The 20,201-nt window shown below is 37.8% G+C and overlaps 1 protein-coding gene across 1 annotated transcript in view; it reads right to left on the reverse strand.

Annotated features, from left to right (window-relative positions):
• LOC119834863 (chromobox protein homolog 2-like) overlaps positions 1-19,752 on the reverse strand; it is a 20,774-nt gene extending 1,022 nt beyond the window's left edge. The window contains exons 1-3 of the mRNA XM_038359380.1: positions 19,600-19,752; positions 18,595-18,985; positions 7-551 (exon numbers count right to left, since the gene is read on the reverse strand). Of these exons, the coding sequence (XP_038215308.1) occupies positions 7-551; positions 18,595-18,663 (614 nt within the window). The 5' untranslated portion in view covers positions 18,664-18,985; positions 19,600-19,752. The remainder of the gene's footprint in view (positions 1-6; positions 552-18,594; positions 18,986-19,599) is intronic.
• Between the last annotated feature and the right edge of the window lie 449 nt (positions 19,753-20,201).

Here is a 20,201-nt window from a genome sequence, read left to right on the forward strand (position 1 = left end):
TCCTGCTGCGGCGTGGGAGGCGGCGGTCGAGCGCCTTTCGGTTCCGCGGGGGCTGTCGCTGTTGGCTGGGTGTCTGTGCGTCTTTCTCTTTCAGGGGGAGTATGGGCGTCGGCTTCTTCTGGGGAATGCGGTGCCCTTCTAGGCCCCGTCCTGGGCGCCGCCGCTTCCGCAGCAGGGGAGGCTGGGGCGGCCGCTCCTCCGGGAGGGGCGGCTGGCGGTGGAGGTTGCGCGTGAGTTCTCCCACCGTTCAACTTTGTAGAATCGTGCTTCTTTGCAGGAGGACTCATTGTAATGGTGACGCCAATCTTTCCCGACTCCTTAGACAAGACCTCAGCTTTGCGTTTGCCGGGCGGCGGGTGGCGCTCCTCGGAGCCGCTGCGCGCTCGTTCCACCGGCGAATGTTCTCGCTCCCGTTTGCGGCCCTGCCTTCTCAACTCTTCGCCTCTCTCGAAGCTCTGAATGAGCCGCGGATCGAGAATGTTCTCCTCTGGTTCCCAAGTGTTGTGCTTCGGCTTCCACCCTTTCCATTTCACGTAGTATTCGACTTTGTTCTGAAAAGAGAGAGAAATGAGGTTACTTGTGGGTTCATATCGACTTATAAACGGGTGCTACGGCAGGCTGGCGTGGCGTGACTGACCGATGGCGTGCCGAGCGGCAGGAGGGTGGAACACAGCCTTGCAGATTAATTTGCGATTCTCACTACATGAACGGGTTTCAACATAATTTTACCCACACATTGAAACTTTTTGACTTTTGCGAGAACTAATTGGCTTCAAATGTGTTTGAATTTAGGTTTTTTTGTATGAACATCATGTTTTCACGATTTTAATAAATGTTATGAGGCGTTTTTTTGTAAATAATAATATAGCCAAGTTAGGTAAGCAGGTCGGCTGGGCGCCGGTTTGCGAGTGTAATTCGGCGCACCTGCTCCCTACAGCTGTCGCGGTATCTCCCCCGGGATCAAACCCAAAACATACCGTTGCTGTCAAATACATGCCGTTATACAAGCCACATGCAATACATACACAAAACTACATATTCATATTATGTGAAAGATAAAAGTTATAATGTTCATGTGCCTAGGTAATAACTAACTTGGTTAAGCATGATCCCGAATTTCTACTCATTCAAGAAGGACAAAGATGAACGTTCCTGGCTCATTGTTGACAATTTGATTTATATATGAGTGAATTTACTTATGAAACTGCTTCAGGATTTATATCAGTAGGTCGGTATATTACGAGGTAGCATGATTAAGCAAAGTGTCCATTTCTAACGTATGTATTCTAATTCTGATAAACCTATCAATTCCTAATTCTAATCCCAATTCAAATAAGAGAAACAAACTTGCAGTATGAGCACCGTAAAATTTGTATTACAACAATACTAATCAAAGCCGAAACACCAAGTCCCCAGTGGCCGTATAGAACACCTGTGGCGACTTCATTAAACCACGCAAAGCCCAATCTCCTGCATATTTATCACCGACCTTTCACTATACCCGCACAAGCGAGCCGTGTTCTATTGTGGACTATTTCCGGATAGCTATAAGGCACATTTTTGGCTACCAACAAAAACACATAGGGCGTTCCTCAACCCGATTGAACTTTCAAACCCTCGCGTCTCATTGGTTTCGCTGACGAAGGGTGAGTCGGCGCAGAAGTGAGCGAAGTGACTTTGTAATGACGTTATTGGTTTCGACGGTGCTAATATTTTTCAAGTATTGAATATCCTTAGTTGGATTATTAACTTTAATGGCTTTTACAGTGAAAGAAGACGGAAGATCTTGAAAACCTTATGTGAAATCATACCGTTTTGAAGAGACATAGCTCTAAGCAAGTGTTTATTTTATAAACGTACTAGCCTACATTTTAAATAAACAGGTACTGTAATAGTTGAAATCATTTGAAATGAATGCAAAACCCAAAAAAAAAACAACACAAATAGCTAACTAAATTTTTTTCAAAGTGCAACAAAAACATCTAACATCGAATAAAATCTTGCAAATCATTGATAATGGCCAAGACCAGTCACTATACCGAACAATTAGCTCAACTCAAACTCAATCAGATCATCATCAAATCGAAAACGCCACAAAAACGGTGCACACCAAAAAATAAAAAGGACTAGTTGGGACGTGTTAACAAAGTGAGTGCGTCGGTTGTTGAGCGGCGATTGGACGACGGGCGGGGCGAAGGGAGAGCCGCCCCGCCCCCGCTTCGTCGCCCTCCACCCCCGCGCACTCGTGCCCGGCTCACCACAACACACGTGCCCACAATATCACCCTTAGCTCCATACAATAGAGTCGACTTTCAAACGTGTGCACGCTGCACAAAAAGTGGCAGACTCGATGGTAGTAATCGTGCCATGGGCGGACCACGTCTTCGAAACATAGACGCCAATTAGAGCCGATCGGAGCTTGTATAATTAATTCTTAACCATAATTAACGGATCTATTGTAAGCATCTCTATGGCAATTAGTTTAATTATGGTTATAAGTTTCCGAGATTACTCTAAAACTTGAACGTGATGTTTATGAGGTTTATTTTGGAAGAGAAATATGAGATTTTTAATGCAGTAATACAGGTATGAGAACTGTTTTGATTGTAGTTTTGGGTGGAATAGTTTTTCAGCTATATCATAATAAGAATATAAATTAAGCAGAGACTGAAAGTCTCTATTAGGGTTTATTTGTTACTTAGTAATTTAGTGCCAGAATATCTAAACTACCTATTGAAATTTTAAAAGCTCGAAATGAGGATTTTAACAGTTAGGTACGCTTTTAGAGCGCCACATATACGTTTCTTTGGAAAGGATTATAAATTTGTCAATTTTTATTTTGATGATTTCTTTTAAAAAAGAGACGATTGCGACAGTTTCTTTATCACTTGGATGTGAATAAAGTCGATAAAGATACCGCTATAGGGCAATGTCTCATATCTATTAAACATAATTTCTGACAATAGATTTGAACACAACGATTCTTGGACCACGGTGGGTACACAATTCCTGGGCCCTTCAATTTAAAATTTAGTTAATTTTTCTCCGGCGAGGAAAACATTTGTTGGTCAGTTTTTGTGCCCTCAATGGGTTTTATAGGCTAGTCTATATTACGAATGCCGGATAGTCTTTAATAGCAGGATTCTGAAATAGTTTCACTTTAGAGATTTATTCATTTGTGCTTTCAACTGTTTTCAATTTTATTGGTATGTGAAAGCAAATGGCTTAGCATTTGTATACGAAATATATTGCGTTTGCATAGATATCTACTACCTACTTCAAATTCAATTACTAATAGATATGCAGCTATATGTACTACAACCTACGCCCTGTGTTCTACCCGCATAAGTCTGTACGTGTCTTGTAGGAATATCGGGATAAAAAATGCCTATACGTTATTCCAGTTGTGCATCTATCTACGTACCAAATTTCATTGCAATCGGTACAGTAGTTTTTGCGTGAGAGAGTAACAAACATCCATACATACTTACAAACTTTCGCGTTTACAATACCACTTTTGAACTAAGCACAATCGGGTCAAAATGTAGAAGTAAATCGCGAAGCATGGGTATGTTACCAACATCCTACTAATTCTACTAAATAAATGCGAATGTTTGCAAGGATGTGTGCATGTGTTTGTTGGTCTTTCACGAAAAGACTACTAAACCGATTGCAATGAAATTTGGTACGTAGACAGCTGGACATCTGGAATAACATATAGGCAACTTTTTATCCCGATATTCCTACGGAATACGGACTTACGCGGGTGAAACGGCGGGGCGCAGCTAGTACGATATAATATTAAAAATCAATTTCCAGATGATAACAAAAATTGAAAGTGTGCTCATTTAAATAGCTTTTCAAAGGCGACCCGCATGAATGTCAATTGAAAATCATAACAGAATTGGTATACATTTTACCCCTTAAGTATGGTGCGATGAATACTAATCATAGATATCATCATAGGGGTTTCTTAAACGAATATACACCTACCTACAATAAGAAACGTTCACTTCTTTTCTCGTGTTAATGTTTTCCTGATTTATTCCTGATCTATAGACCAATAAATACGCTTTAAATTTGTGTTTTCGTTTAGTTTGAAACGCTATGAAAGTCAAAAGTTATATTGACCCCGACCAACCAATTGCCTATGATAAACATAAGTGGGCTGCAACAACTTTTAAAGATTACACAGATACAAGATTGGGGTAGGTAAGACGATTTATCTCATTTTTCGCAATATCGACTTACAGATACCTACTTAATGTCCATTAAGTACGGGTAATGTGCGGTATCCGCTTTAATTAACACCTAACAAAATGTATAAACCATAGAATTTATTACAATTGTTACTTACGAGGTAGGTAATGTATACCATAATGTAAATCTGCTTTGATTCTATTATTTTTAGTTTTGCCGTCGAGTGTAAGGTGGGGCGGGGCTTTCATAACAATAACCTTAGATTTTTTTACTAAGCAGCGGTGGCTCAGTGGTGAAGACTTCGGACTTCTAAATCGATAAGTCGGGGGTTTCAGGGAAGCGTGCAGGGAATAAATGGATGTAATGTGAATAACATCACTACCGCTCGAAACAGTGAAGGAAAACATCGTGAGGTAAGCGACATGACATGCAGAATTAAAAATTCGATGACATGTGACAACTGCTAACTTATAGAATGTTATAATACATTTAAATACAATAAAAACATTCTAATAGACACAATGGATTTATAAACCTTAGTTATTTTAAAAATCATAAAAAGACACCGCGGTAGCCATTCTTTTTTGTATCAACGAGTATTTAGTTTGATCAAATAAGCTCACTAAACCATAGAGTATTTTATTACATTAAATTTAAACAGCAACCACGTGTTTTACGGAACTAAAAATAAAACTATACGAACGCGTAGAAACACTCGAGTCATTAATTATGTTCACTACGTTTTATTACGCCGATAATTTAATTGCCTCCGCTTCTGGTTTTACGTTATTAATTACTCTATTAGATGACTATATAAATTATGAACATTATCTTACACCTGTTTTTTTATTACTGTAGGTAACTTAAGCGCCTAGTGCCATTGATTTTTGCATAAGTTTAATAAAATTAAAGTGGTTTAGTGCTTGAATGAAATTGTCGTTTCATTTATGGGAATGATTGTTTTTTTTTTAACGATTATTGATATTTATGAAAAGAACAATTGCAGAGATACCATACGTGGTATCTCTCTATAATACCTAAATGTGTTATCAGTTGTGCATTGTTTTTTTTTTATTAATGCCTCATATATCGAAGTTTATTAGGATACAGTACCTTCGTATAGTACAAATTAGGTACCTCAGGGGCCTACTTTTTCAGTGCTGTGATTAGTAGATATTGTTCTTATTAACTTAATGCCATCGAAAACAAATTGCAGATAATGTACATAAAATTTTTTGTTATTTTAAAAGCGACGCGCATATCTTTACTATTGCGAGGAGAACCGGCTTTACAACATTTACAGATTTATATATCCGTCTATCTATATCTTGTATTCAACTTACGATTATTACTTTGTCTTGAACAAATTTATCTCACATAAAAAACGCATGCCATCCATTATTTATCGGGTTTTATTTATCGCCACTAAAACACGTGGCTCATCAAAACTGATTCATTACATTGGCGTAACTTTCATCGAGAGCAATTATACGAGCCGCGCAAATCACACTCGGCCCGTGAAGCGTATCGGCTAATCAAAGAGACGGTAGTTGGCGCGCTGCCAGCTATCGACAACCGAGCGACATTCTCAACTTCCGACTCGCCTTCGTAAATTACTGTAAACGATTTTATAGTTGCATTCTCAATTGTACGATGCACTAAATGATACATCATTCGGTGGTCGTTTTAAAATTAAAACGCGATTTATTCATTGTTTTTATGGCGACGTTTCGAACGCTTTACTATGAGCGGGACGAGTAGACGTGTCCGATTTGTATATATAGCATTTTGAATCCGCTATGAAACTTATTTCCAAACATATAGGTAATTCAAGTAAGAGCTCGGGACGGCCAGAAATTTTCTTTGTTTATGCCCACTATACAGGTAAAAAGAATCTCGGGCTATGAAACTTAGGTATCGGTGTTGGTGGCATCTGGGCATTTTTTCCCGGCATTGCAGCCATGGCGTACACAAACAAATTCGGACATTTTATGCAGCACATTGGTTATTAATTGTAGCATTCTTTCAGACGATGAGAGTGTTAAATAACGTAGTTGTAAATATAACGCATGACGTAAATGTAATAAGCATAATAAAACTGCTGGGACACAGGCCTCCTATGAGGGTTCTGGCCATAATCCACCACGCTGGCCAAGTGGCCAAGGCAGATGTCACATGTCGTCGAACTTTTAATTCTTGGACATGCCGGTTTCCTCACGATGTTTTCCTTCACCGTTTAAGCAGTGGTGATGTTATCCACATGCGCAGATAAATTGAAAAATCAATTTATTTCCTGCACGCTCGCCCGGTCTCGAACCCCGACTTATCGATTTTGAAGTCCGAGGTTCTCACCACTGAGCCACCACTGCTTTTCAAGAAATCTGTACCTATAGATAAAGAAAAGTTAAATTCTTGTAAGCAGTTCTTGTTCTTGTAGGCTTTCATGGACCGGGTCAAATATCCAAAAGGACCGTTCGAAGTGTTGTGCAAAGAAACATTTCTGATTAAAAAGTAAAAAAAAAGCCAAACAGACAGTTAAATTTAAAGCTGTGTGTCATCTACATCGGGTGTAATTAACACAACTTGTAGATCCATATTAATTGGACAATACCTCAAGTTTATAGATGCAATTTGAGCTATTTGTCACCCCCCATAGTCTCGTCTTGTTTGAATCAAACATAATTTGTGTTGTCGGCACTCTCCCTCTGTCCGTGCGATAGGGATATCGTAGTGTCAGATTTATGACCAGGGAATAAGCAATACGAGGCAGCTTTATTAAACATTTCGTGATTTGAACGGTTTAATACATATCGAATGAATATTTGAAAAAACGACGCGTTAGGTTTGGTCAATAGAAAATCTCTTGGAAATTAAGACTATAGAAGGTACTTAATACTTTTTCTGAAAAAGTAATGATATGTATCGAAACTAATCTGGACCAAACTTGAATTATACTGCGGTTCCTATCCTTCCGATTAATCTAAATTAATCGCAAAGCCTTGATCTGCCTAAAAAATTCGTACTTCCTTCAATCTCGCACTGCGGATATTACAAAAGAATTGCGGATAAAGGGCACTCCATCTCTCGCCAGCTCCGGCCTCCGCCTTACTGCGGCGCGGGTGGGGGCGGGGGGCAGGGGCAGGATTAATGGCCTGGCCGCTGCCGAGCCTGGGGACCGATCAGACGCTTAAACACCGCTCTCAAATTGCTTTACGTTTGTACCTCACACGCGAGTTTAGCCGAGTTAGATTAATACGTGAAATGTTTCCTCGTGTTACACTTAGCTTTGTATGCGGTGAATATCGGTATTATGGGAGTGATAGAACTCTTTTGGTTTCTAAAACAGGAAACAAAGTCTTATGTAGACGTATTACGTAATATTAAAACCTGGATCCTGTAGCAATAAACGAAGTTTGTAAGTTGGACTATCAAAAGTAATGTATTAATACTTCATACTTCATAGCCTATATACATACCTCTACCTACTAAATCATTCAAATAATTGATTTATGATGAGATGCATCATAGAACGCAACTAAATCCTATTCTTTACAAACTTTAATGTATTAAGATTAAAATAAGAATTAATTAGTAGATTGCATGAACGCTACACTGTCGCCATGACACACGTCACGTGGCCAGCAGTACGCAGTGGGCTGTCGAACGTCGAGAGAAGTCAGGTCAAGCCACTCGGTGCGTGACTGCGATTAGAACTGCGGCGAAAGCGTGACAACGCGACGACTCCGCGACTATCAATTAACGAACCTTTTATGGGCTTCATGTTCATGGCAAACATATTGAATGTTACATTGTTAGACGCATTCCGAAATTATGTCGTCGTTCACGACTTCACCGTGTAATTTGAAATAACTATTGCGTTTACTGTATGTAAAACATTGCACATTTGTGAGAGATATACCTACAAAGCATTCGATACAGCGTAAAGCTAAAGATAATACAAAAATTTATGATACGAGTTTTTATCAACGACTGCATAATTTGAATGTTATTTGCCGATACACTATCGTTAACGGCCTATTTTATAAAGACAAGTGTCATTGAAATATAATAGTCTATTTTATTCCATTTAGCGTTATTGAAATAGTTAGAATAATTCATAGTTATTTATACAAATAATGATTGTTTAAGAATTCATTTCCATAAATCCACCTTGCATTCATCGAGGTGAAAAAGAAAATTAACAACATCTCTGTTGTTTTTTTTGTTCGTAATTATAATTCGCGCTACCATTATACCACGAGCACGCGACAGTTTACTATTTACACGAGAAATGGGATAAAACCTTTTATACGATGTGATCACGTTGCATTATGCGGCGGCCGGCTCTCCGAGCTAAACCAATTTGCTTTCATGAATCCCGTTCCGCAAAACTAATTGAGTATGCAGCACATTTCACATGCTTAATTAAAATGTAGATTTTATCATCGACCAATTCTTTTTGCTTGTACGTATGATCAATGCTTCACACACACTGCATTACGTATTGAAGCTTTTCATTAAATTATATTCCTCTGGTATATTTCACTCATAAACAAAACCTCATAAGTTATGCTAACACTTATTATGTAGGCTTATCTGTGGTTAATGGAATACCTACGTGACAAAAACAGAGCACTTTAAATCATAATTGAATAAGGTTATCGTAATGGTTGCCACGTGTGACGTCGCACGTAGGTACGTTCGAATGGGATAAAAAATAAAATACAGAATGGCACCTCGATATCCGTAAAGAGGGCAATTCAAGAAATCCTCAGGGTATGTATTCAAATAGAATTTAATTTTACCATTTAATTTCGAAGCTGACAGCCCTCGCGAGGCGTTAAAAGGGAGGTAAAAGGGTGGGTGGAGGACTAAAACGTTTAAGCCGGAGGCGCCCGACGTAATAATGCCCCATTAATATTCCATCTCTCTATCGATGATTTTATAACGCGGCTTTTTATCTTCGAAGCTAAGATTTACGATAAAACTTTATTTATGCGTCTAATAGAAACCATTAGTATCTCCGAAATTTTAACTTTAGGTACTTAGAAACCTGAATTATTCTCTATAGTAATCCTAGTTGTATAATTAATAACATGCAATAATCGCCGACACCTATTCAAGATTTATTAGAATAATAAACACAACGTTTAATAAAAACGCACTATAAAAACTCTGAGATACAAGTTGTGAATGAATATTCTGTACACGAAGGGACCTCCACGCAGTTGTTCGTGCAAGGCATAACTATTTTATAGAATAGAACTATAGATAAAGTCATAAACAAGTATATATATTTGCTTATATACCTACATTTATTATTATTATTGTTATCAACACAACGGACATTTTACGGCAAAACCGGTGTTGAAAATATTAGTTATAACTAGAATAAAAAAAAAAGTATTTGCTTAGTATAAAAATATACTTAATAAATAATTAATTATTTTTCCCAATATTGCATTACAAAATCAGTGTTTCTTTCGTAACAAATCTACTAGGAGCGCAGAAGCGTCGAGGAGCTATGTAGGTAAAGTAGAAAACACATTATTTGTAAGACAAGGTGCGAGCATAGTGTGCGAAGATACAAAAACGATATGATAGACAAGGAAGGGGAGTGGTGTGTGAAGAGTGGGGGTATATGTTAGATAAGGTAGAAAATATAATGAAGAAAGAGCACAGCTATATGAAAGATAAAGAGAACTATAAGGGTATTCCATTGCAAAAGACAAGGATAGAGCATAATGCGGTGGATTCTCCACTTAGCAACGAGTACCGGTTGAGTCTTGGTGGTGTTCGTTTGGCGATGTGCGACAGAAAGTAGCGACACTTTACGATCGAAATGGCTTTTTCCTTAATTTATTTCACGGAATTTACATTCTTTTACATGCAACACTTTTTTCCATGTATTTCCTTGAAATGCAAAAAACTAATACGATAAGGTGTTACTGAATGAAATATACGCATCCACGAGTTTATAATTATTCTTTGAAACAATTCGATCGTTAGTAAATATTATATCCGGGTTACACCAGGCTATTTTTTCTAGCATGGATAATAGAATAATGTTAGTAATCAAACAAGCAAGCTCAGCAATTCAGGATATCATACGAAAAAAAAATCTAAATTGATGTCCTAGCTTGCTAGAAAAATGTAATCCTAATTATATGCCGGGCGTTATGCTCTGACTGCCCAAGTTACGAAATAATGATATGTTATGTTTGTTATTGTAAGTAAAAAGTATGAAGGAAAATCATGTGGAATTCCGCCAAAAAAACCAAACTAACAAAAAATAACGGCATTTCCCACTTCGCACGAAATACGACATCTGAGGGTGAAGCTAGAGTATAGCAGTTATATTATACCAGAGTAACAGTAAATACAACAAGTACATTACCAAAAATCATATCTCGCCCTAACATTACTTGCACATCAATAGTCCCTTATACAAACTACAAAAACGACAAATACACTATGAATGATAGGCGAGCTTCATTTGTTCGCGTGAAATTATAAAAGCGAGTATTACCATTATTAGAATACGTAATAATCGTGTAGTCAGTCACTATTTTACTGTGGGAGTCGAGCACGCTTCGGCACGAATTGGGCCAGCTCGCACCGGGGAAGTACCACACCCCCACAGAAAACCGGCGTGAAATAGTGGCATGCCACTGTGTTTCGTACGGTGAGTGGGGGAGCCGGAGGCCCGTTTCCTTTTCCTCACCCGTCCCAGTCCATTCCTTCTTTCCAGTCGTTAATCCTTTCCTTTTCCCTTACCCCATAAAAGCGGGCAGCGCATTCACAGAGGTACTAACTTTGCGAATGTTTATGGGCGGTGGTGATCGCTTACCATCAGGCGAACCACCAGCTCAGCGCTGCCCGCTATGACATAAAAAAAAAAAAAAAAAAAATTAATCTCATTTGTCGTAGAGTAATTTTACATTTAGCCTAAAGTTACATTCCTCGATATGTGGTCTATCCAATGAAAATAATTTTTCAATCGTTCCTCGAGTCTCCGAGATTAGTGCAATCAACCACTTTTTAACATTTAGAGGTTTAATTCATTTAGAGGTAGAGGTATTAGATACTAATATATCTTACAAACATTCACCACTAGTTCAGGAAGCCTTCTCAACATTGAAAGATTTTCCAGAGGAGCCTGGAGCCTAGCCATGTGTGAGATTTAGACATACTTCTCGTGTAGGCTTGTTGAATTTTATTCAGATATTTGCCAGTCGTTTTATTTCGGATAAGCGATGGTAATTAGGTAACATTGTAAATGATATTGTAATATACTCATAATAATATAATAATAAATATATGAGTTTAGTTTAAGAATATTGCCCACATTTATTGAATAAAGTACAGGTTATCACGTTTCTCACGTATGGTAGTAATTGAATATACATTTAACCTGTTTCTATCCTCTTATTTATCCTCGTATTTGATAGGTGTTTTTTTTTAATTAAACTGAAAAAAAGGTACTTGTATATTAAGTAATTTTAATCAGGAAACGCTTCATTACCAAGACAGCATGATTGGCCTAAAAGCTTTTGTTGAGCTAGAGAATTTCAACAAATTACGCGAGCTTTGTAAAAAGGGTCTTCCGAATACAAAGGGACTACGACCCTCCCGCTAAGTCGGTGAGCAAACACTTGTAATGGTACACGTTGTTTGTCAAGACTTATCCTTACCTTGTTTCAGCTACATTGTACGGACTCAGGTTTTCACCTCGGGCTGTTTCTACTTTCTATCTATGCAGTCATTGTAACCGCAGGTAACGGAGTCACGGAGCACTCGTCCTACGGTTTTGCAACTTTTGCAGACCTTTCCACCAACATACATCAAATATTAGTTAATATACCCGTGAAACTTTACTTGTGTTTTCAAATACATATATATGACTCTTAAAATAGTATAGCTTTAAAGTTGTAATCATTGAGGCTGTGATGAGAAACGAACACGTAAATGCTTCGTTTACACATGTATATTTTATCAAACCACGTCGATAAAATTAAAGAGTTCTATATAAATTGAAATAACAAATAAGTTACATTCAATTAAACTGTCCGCAAAGAGTTAAGTCTAGGTACTCTCACTGGCAGATTTAAAGTTATCTACTTAGTATAATCGTAAAATAAATATGACTGTAATAACTCAATTAAGGGGATCACACCCTGCGGCAGTCGGATAAGAAAAAAACATCATAATGGCGAGCGGGTGGTTTTGACGCGAGGGCTGGGGATGTTCAGAGATAACCTGACCCTTATCCCGACCCTTCATAACACTGATTACATTCCATTGTTATTGAATCTAATAAACAATGTGCTAACATCAGCGAGATATTACTTCTTCTTATAGCACTGTAACGATATAATATACACATTCAAGATTGACATATCATACCCACATTCGATTCTAGAGATTTTATATTTTCTTTTTCAATGAAAACAAATTTACAAAACTGCAATAATGGATCTGGAATAGAATGTCAATTAATCATTCAGTACCGTATGGATATCTGACATAGTTTTTAATAAGAACTTAATATTTTGAGACGAATTTAGAAGAACAAGTAACGTCTAAAGGACATAATTTTTGCGTGCTGCAAATTTTGTGAGTGTAACTTTAATAAAAAAATTATAACATCTATAGCTTAAAAACCAATACAATTGTTATTTAGTATAAAAATTGATTTGCGATAAATACGGCCGGGTGTTAAAACCAAATTATGCAATTAGACAAAAGAACGTGGGAAAGCGTCACCTGCGGCGTCGTATCCTGGATCTCGGACTAATTACAATTCTTATCTGTATCAGATAAGGGCGCGCACAAAAACATCGACCATTTCGTTTTATATATATTTACATAATAATGCGTGGGGCATAACGACCGCCGGCGAGCGCATAATGACGCCGGATCTGAACGACTGGTGCCCCTTTTTTATCTCTTTTGAGGTCCAGCCACTCGAGTGTTCATTGTTGGTGGACAACTTCATTTCTTTTCTTGTAATCATAAGTCGGTGGGTAATGGATGGATAAGAGAAAATCGCTTAAGATTGGACGAATTTGGTTTAATCTTTACACGTAGTACCATGGCATTTTAGCAAGATTTTAGGTTTCGATGAATTCAATGGAATAAACTATTTAAGTCAATATCTTTCAAGTGGATGACGTAAAAGGAGATCCGTTAACGAAAGCTGGCCAGTCGATTGGAGTAGACACCGCACTGCGGTTTCATAAAGAAAATTAAAACAGAGATCAATGTCGCGGATAGAGGTGTCGCATTTCAAATGCATTATCCTTATAGTCGATAATGTATCTTTTCTCGACTACTTTGAGTTTATTTTCCTTTGCGCCAGTTAGTTGTGTTCTGTGCATGCTATCTTATAACGGAATGTCGCACGCATGTGTGCGTGACAGACAATGCTTTGTATTAGTGTGGGGGTTGCAATATGACGTTTCCCCATTCACTACTTTAATATTCCGAGCGTACACGTATGCGATTAAGTATGCTTTTCTAAATATAGGGGACCCGCTCACATAGAATTTTTTTTTACATTCAATAGGGTAAAAGTACCTACGCGTAGGGTATATAAGACCCCAGTTATAATTGATCGCGTTCAGGATAATAAAATGTATGGAGTATTCGCCGGAACATATTTTTAATTTGGAGTTAAAAAAAATAATCCATAACAAAATATAATAAATTTTATTACCAGAATAGAACACAGTATTTTTTTTTTCATTATAATTGACATGACTGGAAAGTTCAGCAAACGAACCACCGAAATCACGAATCGAGTGTGCGTTTAACGATTTGGTACGTCGTTAAAAATAAAACCAAAGTCGACTCCATGCCTACCCTGTCTTGTTCCGGTTGCACTTTTTTATTTCATTCTAAAACCGGGATGGATAAAATTACGGAGAAGCATTGTCAGGCGATTATTTATAGAAAATTCGGTTGCTTTGTGTTGCTTCAGAGTGCATAGCTATTCGTTTCAAATTACTGTCCTCGTCGCGCGTCACTGGTGCTTAATTTTTTTTTTCGAGAAACCGTTAGCTTTTTTTATGATTCTCTTCCTCCTTAATTATGAAAGAACCAAAAGAGAGACGAATTATTATGCTCTTTAAATGATGAATGTTTTTATTGTGTGAGATTAATTTACTTGCGAATTCGTAAGATTTCATTTCAGTTACGAGTGAATTAAATAATTATATATATACATACCCTAGTCAATTGCAGTTCTTACTTTATTCATATTTTAAATAAATTCCAACGATAAATATTATTGTAGTGAATTTACTATAGCGCCATCTATACAACGTCTCTTGAATTATTTCGTAAAAGACTGAACGAGGTATTTGTACACAACACGACTCGGTGTGCATGACATGAAATTTTCTAAAATGAATATCAAGAGTGTTGTTATTATCAAAATAATGTGCTTTTGAAATACAATAAAGAAAACAATAAATCCTTTAAAATAATATATATGCCTACTGCAGTGCAGTGCTAAAATATTTTCACCAGGCGCGACAACTGCTGAACGCTGATTGGCCAGCATTAATGGCGGGGAGCATGCGCTTTCAACGTTCGCTCGGTGTTCAACCGAATACTGGCGCGTTAGCTACAAGATACCAGGGCTACAGCGCTCTGTAGGAGTTACTTAGCTATAAGGGATATTCACTGAATTGTAAGCTTTATGGCCGAGCATTAAAACGCATATTGAGAATTGAATCGCACATCATTTATGTTGAGTCGTTTCTGCAGATAACGAGGTGAACCGCCTCTATTCAATAAAAGTATTTATGAACTTTAGCGTAAAGTTGAATTTTAGTTGCTGGAGATATGATTTGCTATTAAGTAGTTTCCTAAATTAGACACGGCGCTAGCGGAGGTCTCGGAAACTTTTAGGCTGCGAGTAATAAATAATGAGGTACGAAGGACTCCTGGTGGTCTAATTGGATTTTATCATTTTCAGATTGATTCGATGAAATGATTTTTAAAAACGTAACCGAGTTCATTACTGAGTATATTCAGTTTCATCATTAGTCTATATTTCGGGCCCTCTTTCACCACTCTAGCGAATCGGCAATTATGTCATCGAACTTTTTGGTTCCTAATGTCTTTCTCACGTAGTTTTATTTCACTACGTGAGAAAGATGGTGGTAATGGTCATATGGATAATGTACGAATAAATTGTGATATTGCCATATGTTCTGAAGTTAATATATTGCTATGTGGTAATTTGCAACAAATTTAAAGTTTCCCAATTGTCTCAAGAAAATTATGATTATTGATGGAGTTATTATTCAGTAGTTACCTAACAAGAATTTCGATCACTTCATTTGCGAGGACATATAATTAGTATCTACCTTATTACCATAGTAATGCAAATAGACGGCTAAGTACCGAGTATAGTAAGGAATATCTAATGAGCCAATTAGTCTTTTTAACGAAAACATATTATGTCTATTGATTATATATATTGTCTAAGTACCGCGGAATCCCATAATTTCTAGTCAATCTATCATTCAGGGACTTTTTTTTTGTTAGAGCGGGAACTGAGCTGGTAGTTCATTCGATGGACAGCGATCACTACCGCCATGAGCATTGGAAGGTTGATGAAAAGAAAACGAGCCTCCAGCTCCCTCAGACATCGCACGACACGCAGTATATATAACGTGGTAGCACTTTCTTTCTACTATTTCACACCGATCCTCTGTGTGTGTTCTACCTTCTCCAACGCGAGCTGTCCCAAGTCGTGCCGAAGCGCGTTCGACTCTGACATACGATAAGTTTTTATTATTACGCATACGCATTTATATTACTGAATTGAACGCTTAATTGAAAGCAAAGAGCGTACATCAAGAATGACTTATGAATTTGGTAAAGATACACATTATCTACATCAGTACATGGACTCTTGCACCCGGTCACCACGCGAGCGCACCCGCGGGCATACTGCTATACATAACATACATTTTGTGAGATAGCTATTGTAAAGCCGACTCGAGATAAAGATTGTAAACGAAACAATATCAAACGAAATATTCCTAAATTCTGTATCTGTACCACGAAACAAGCAATGACTGACAGAAATATTGCACCGAAACCTACTGACAGAACATTCGCTCTTTTACGCAGTGCCCCTTGGTAGTGGCCAGATATTTACATTTCACAGCTTATCTCGTTGGCACTACAATAGTTGTCTGGGTGGAGGTTTAACACTGGTTTAAGACAAAACGATCGTACGGATCTATACGCCTATAAAGGAACATTGGTAGGCAATTTTTATACGGGTATGAGCAGAGTCGCGGTATCGAACCGAATTTCGAATTACAGTTAGTCTCTATTAAGAATAGCTTGCTGCACGAAAGATAAGAAATATTGTAAATAAAATGCTGTGCTGCAGAGACAAATCTACAAGGGAAAACGTAAAAAAGAAGCTACATTATTTATATTAGTGTCAACCACTTTGATTCCGAATTTAATAACGTAACAGACCGCGCGTCTATCGCAATTTCAATATTTTTATGAGACTAGAGAATTCAAATGTGTCATTGTTATAAACTTTATCACTGTGTATTAAATCAGAAAACGTAATAAGAAGCGAATTTTAAGGGTTAATAAGTAACTTGTTTTACGTTACTCGTTTAGTTGAATGGGGGCGAGTCTAACTCATAATACAATAAGTCTATTTTGTCAACAATGCCGATCTAAACAAAACAATAAAATAATTAGTGTTTTTCACGAGAAAACTCATAACAACCCAACTGCTTTAGACAGTTTTATTCTAAAAGAAATGAGATATTACAACGTCAACATTCAATCTAATTGAGTAAATATTATGAGCACACACATTAATAAAATCCACGATTGTAAAGTTAACACACTTACAACGTAAACTTGTTAGTCTTTTTCACGAGTTAGCTCAGATTTCATAATACAAGTCATACAAACTTGCAATTATGAAATACATATATATAATTTACTAACTAACCACGCTTATTTGTGTTAAAAAATGGCCTACGTCACTCTTGAATAGCTAAGCATTCTGCTAGCGCAGTTTCCGCAGAATGAAGTCTTCAAGGCAGGAGTGAATTTCTCTCAAGCAAGCATGACAACATCTCGATCACTGTGTATTTCACACAAACGTACAAATTATTTTATCTGTGTAATGTTAGCATTTAGTAAAGTAGTGTAAAGTTTCAATGAACGAAAGATATAGTGCAGAGAATTGAACAATTTTTTTATTATCACGAAAAACGCATTTGCACATAGTAAGTAAATAAAAATTCACTGCATTTCAAAACTACTCAGAGCATTTTCCTATTACTTTAGTTCATATGAATCATATTTTAGGATTTTTAAAAAGGTAACATAACATTCTAAATTTTGGGTTCCATCATCATAATTGTAGACAACTTAGAACAATAAATACATTGCATTTTATAAAACTAATTCTAAACAAAAATTCATATTACAACTCACCAAATAGCAAATGCATTTACAATGCTCTCACGATGTTGAGTAGGCGGTTTGTAAAAAAATTCACCGTTTGTCATCAATTATCATCATTTAAATATGGGTACTATAATATGAATTGAACATAAAATATAAATAAATGTCGATCGAGAAGTAATGCAGATCCTTAGAGGGCCTTATTAACAATACGATAAGATTGCGGCATGGCTGGCATTCCTATATACAACGCGATGTTTTTGTTATTACTCGAGACTTGGCCACTTTATTAACAGCTAACGTCTTATCACTTACCTTGATTGCAGGCTCGACTATTTCAAATTCATGCAGTCTTAATAACTATACTGAATAACACTAATAAGTTGAAGCGATTGCGACAAAACTGTTAATTAAATTTTTATCATGCGTGTCAGGTAACAGGACAGTTAGTTACAAGGTTACTCATAACACCAGGAATGAATAGATCAAACTTGTTTACTACCAAATATTAAACGCGATCTCAAGAAGGGAACACCATTCATAAGATGCATTGAACTTCTATCCCTCAGTTTCCTAAGTTGGCCCGTGAGGGGAGCCCCGATAATAATAACAAGGGACAAGAAACATGGATGAAAAGAAATCCAAAACCCTTGCGATAATTTCTGAACAGCTGCTACACGGGATCACAATGTGCGGATTAAATACACATAATCTACATTAAAATTGAAGCATTGCATATTACTATCTACCGAGCGTTATTCAAGCGAGTTGTCTTCAATGCGAGCCGAGCAGGCGATTGTTTATTGCGAAACATGCAGTTTACAATACACAAAAATACACCGGGCGTGTGATATGTGATCTGCAAACGTGTGTTGTAAGCGCGCAATTTATCGCTGCGTTCGCCTTTCGCAAAAGAAATAAGCTCACCTTTCTAATTCTCTTCTTCATGATACGCTCAGCGGCGTACACGCTGTCACCTAGCTCCATCTTATGCATCCCCAGTTTGGAAGGTTGTTAAATATCAATCCAATAAACACTGCAATCCGATACGTGATCCAGTCACTGCATCCAATTAGTGGTTCACTGCAATCCGGTACACATTTCTTTATCACAATCCACACTTCGTTCACCGACACTATTCAAAGTTGCCGCGCGAACGATCCTTTGGCGCGGCAAAAAGCGTAAACGTCCTCCCTCGACACAGTCACCGTAGAAACTGAAGTAGGGGGAAGAAGCCCCTCTCCCCGCGCGTCTCGCGACCTCACTCTGCCAATCCCCGACAGAGTGCGCTACGCATTCACAAACACCCGCTCGATATCTGTAAACAAGTTTTATTTTCATCATTATGCTTCGAATTTTCAGTGTTAAGACGATTCATAGGCTTAATTAATCTTCACTTAATAATCCGTATTGTCTAGTACATTGTATTTTTCGTATGGGTACCTATAAGTCAATATTAAGTAGTAAGTTGTCAAAATTTTGGTGTTTACATATAAATGAAAGATATATCATGTCATGAATAATATTCTTTTCACATTATCTTGCTATAACGTCAATATAATCAACAGCGTTCATGCCAATTGTAGTAGGTATATAAATTACGCTCAATGCGACTCGGTTGAGACGGCGGGCGATTCCCCACGGTGTCGCGGCGTGGCGCAAAGCGGTGGAGGCACGGTCGCCAGATAGCGCGACGTTGCCGCGCTGCGCCAGCTGCGAGAGAAAGACGAGCGCCTACCCTATTATTTACGCGCGGCGTTGCCAACCCGACCGGCCTACGTTGATTACGAGGACACCGCTTTTACGTTCGATCATCCGGCAATAAATTACTCGCGTTCAAGATAGATTTATCTAAGAAATATTAATAACAATGGCATATTTTGTTAATAATGTTATATTATGATAGTTTTTGTATATAATAGAACACAATACCTGTATTAATATAGACAATCCAACTAAACTTCAAGTTCAGGCACAACATTCACTATAGATAACATAAGTTAAGTCTGTGGCAAACAGAAACCAGTTTATTGACATTTGCTGAAAATAACAGCGAAAACGTCCGCACCACACTACGCGCTTGAAGTAACTAAGGCATTTTCGGTCGTATCGAATCGGATCGACAGTCGTGAAAGGTCGGTGTTTTGGGGTTCGAGGGGTGCGGGAGGGGTACTGAAGCGTCGAATCAGACAGGCCGCTTGGCGCAGGCGGCGGGCAATGCTCACAGTTAGCCAATAGAAATGGATGTATTCGTGCTCCGCCTGTTGCGGACCGGTTACCGCGTTCATCTGTCTCTCTCTAAATGAGCGGCACGTTCGATCTTAGCTTTGTTTTTTGTACCGTGGCCTCATATAGAAAAATAAACCGACATTTTGTATTAGCCATGCGATGTGAGGGTCTTTAGATCCGGGCGCGGCGAACACATTTATTTATTCTGTTTGCAGTGATGTAGGGAGAGATATAGCAAGATAAATATACACAGCTTGCGTCGCGCCGACAGCGTTGATAGCGGTGCGGCGTATCTTTGATACCAA

Source organism: Zerene cesonia, chromosome 20 (assembly GCF_012273895.1).
Source record: "Zerene cesonia ecotype Mississippi chromosome 20, Zerene_cesonia_1.1, whole genome shotgun sequence".
Taxonomy (NCBI): Eukaryota; Metazoa; Arthropoda; class Insecta; order Lepidoptera; family Pieridae; genus Zerene; species Zerene cesonia.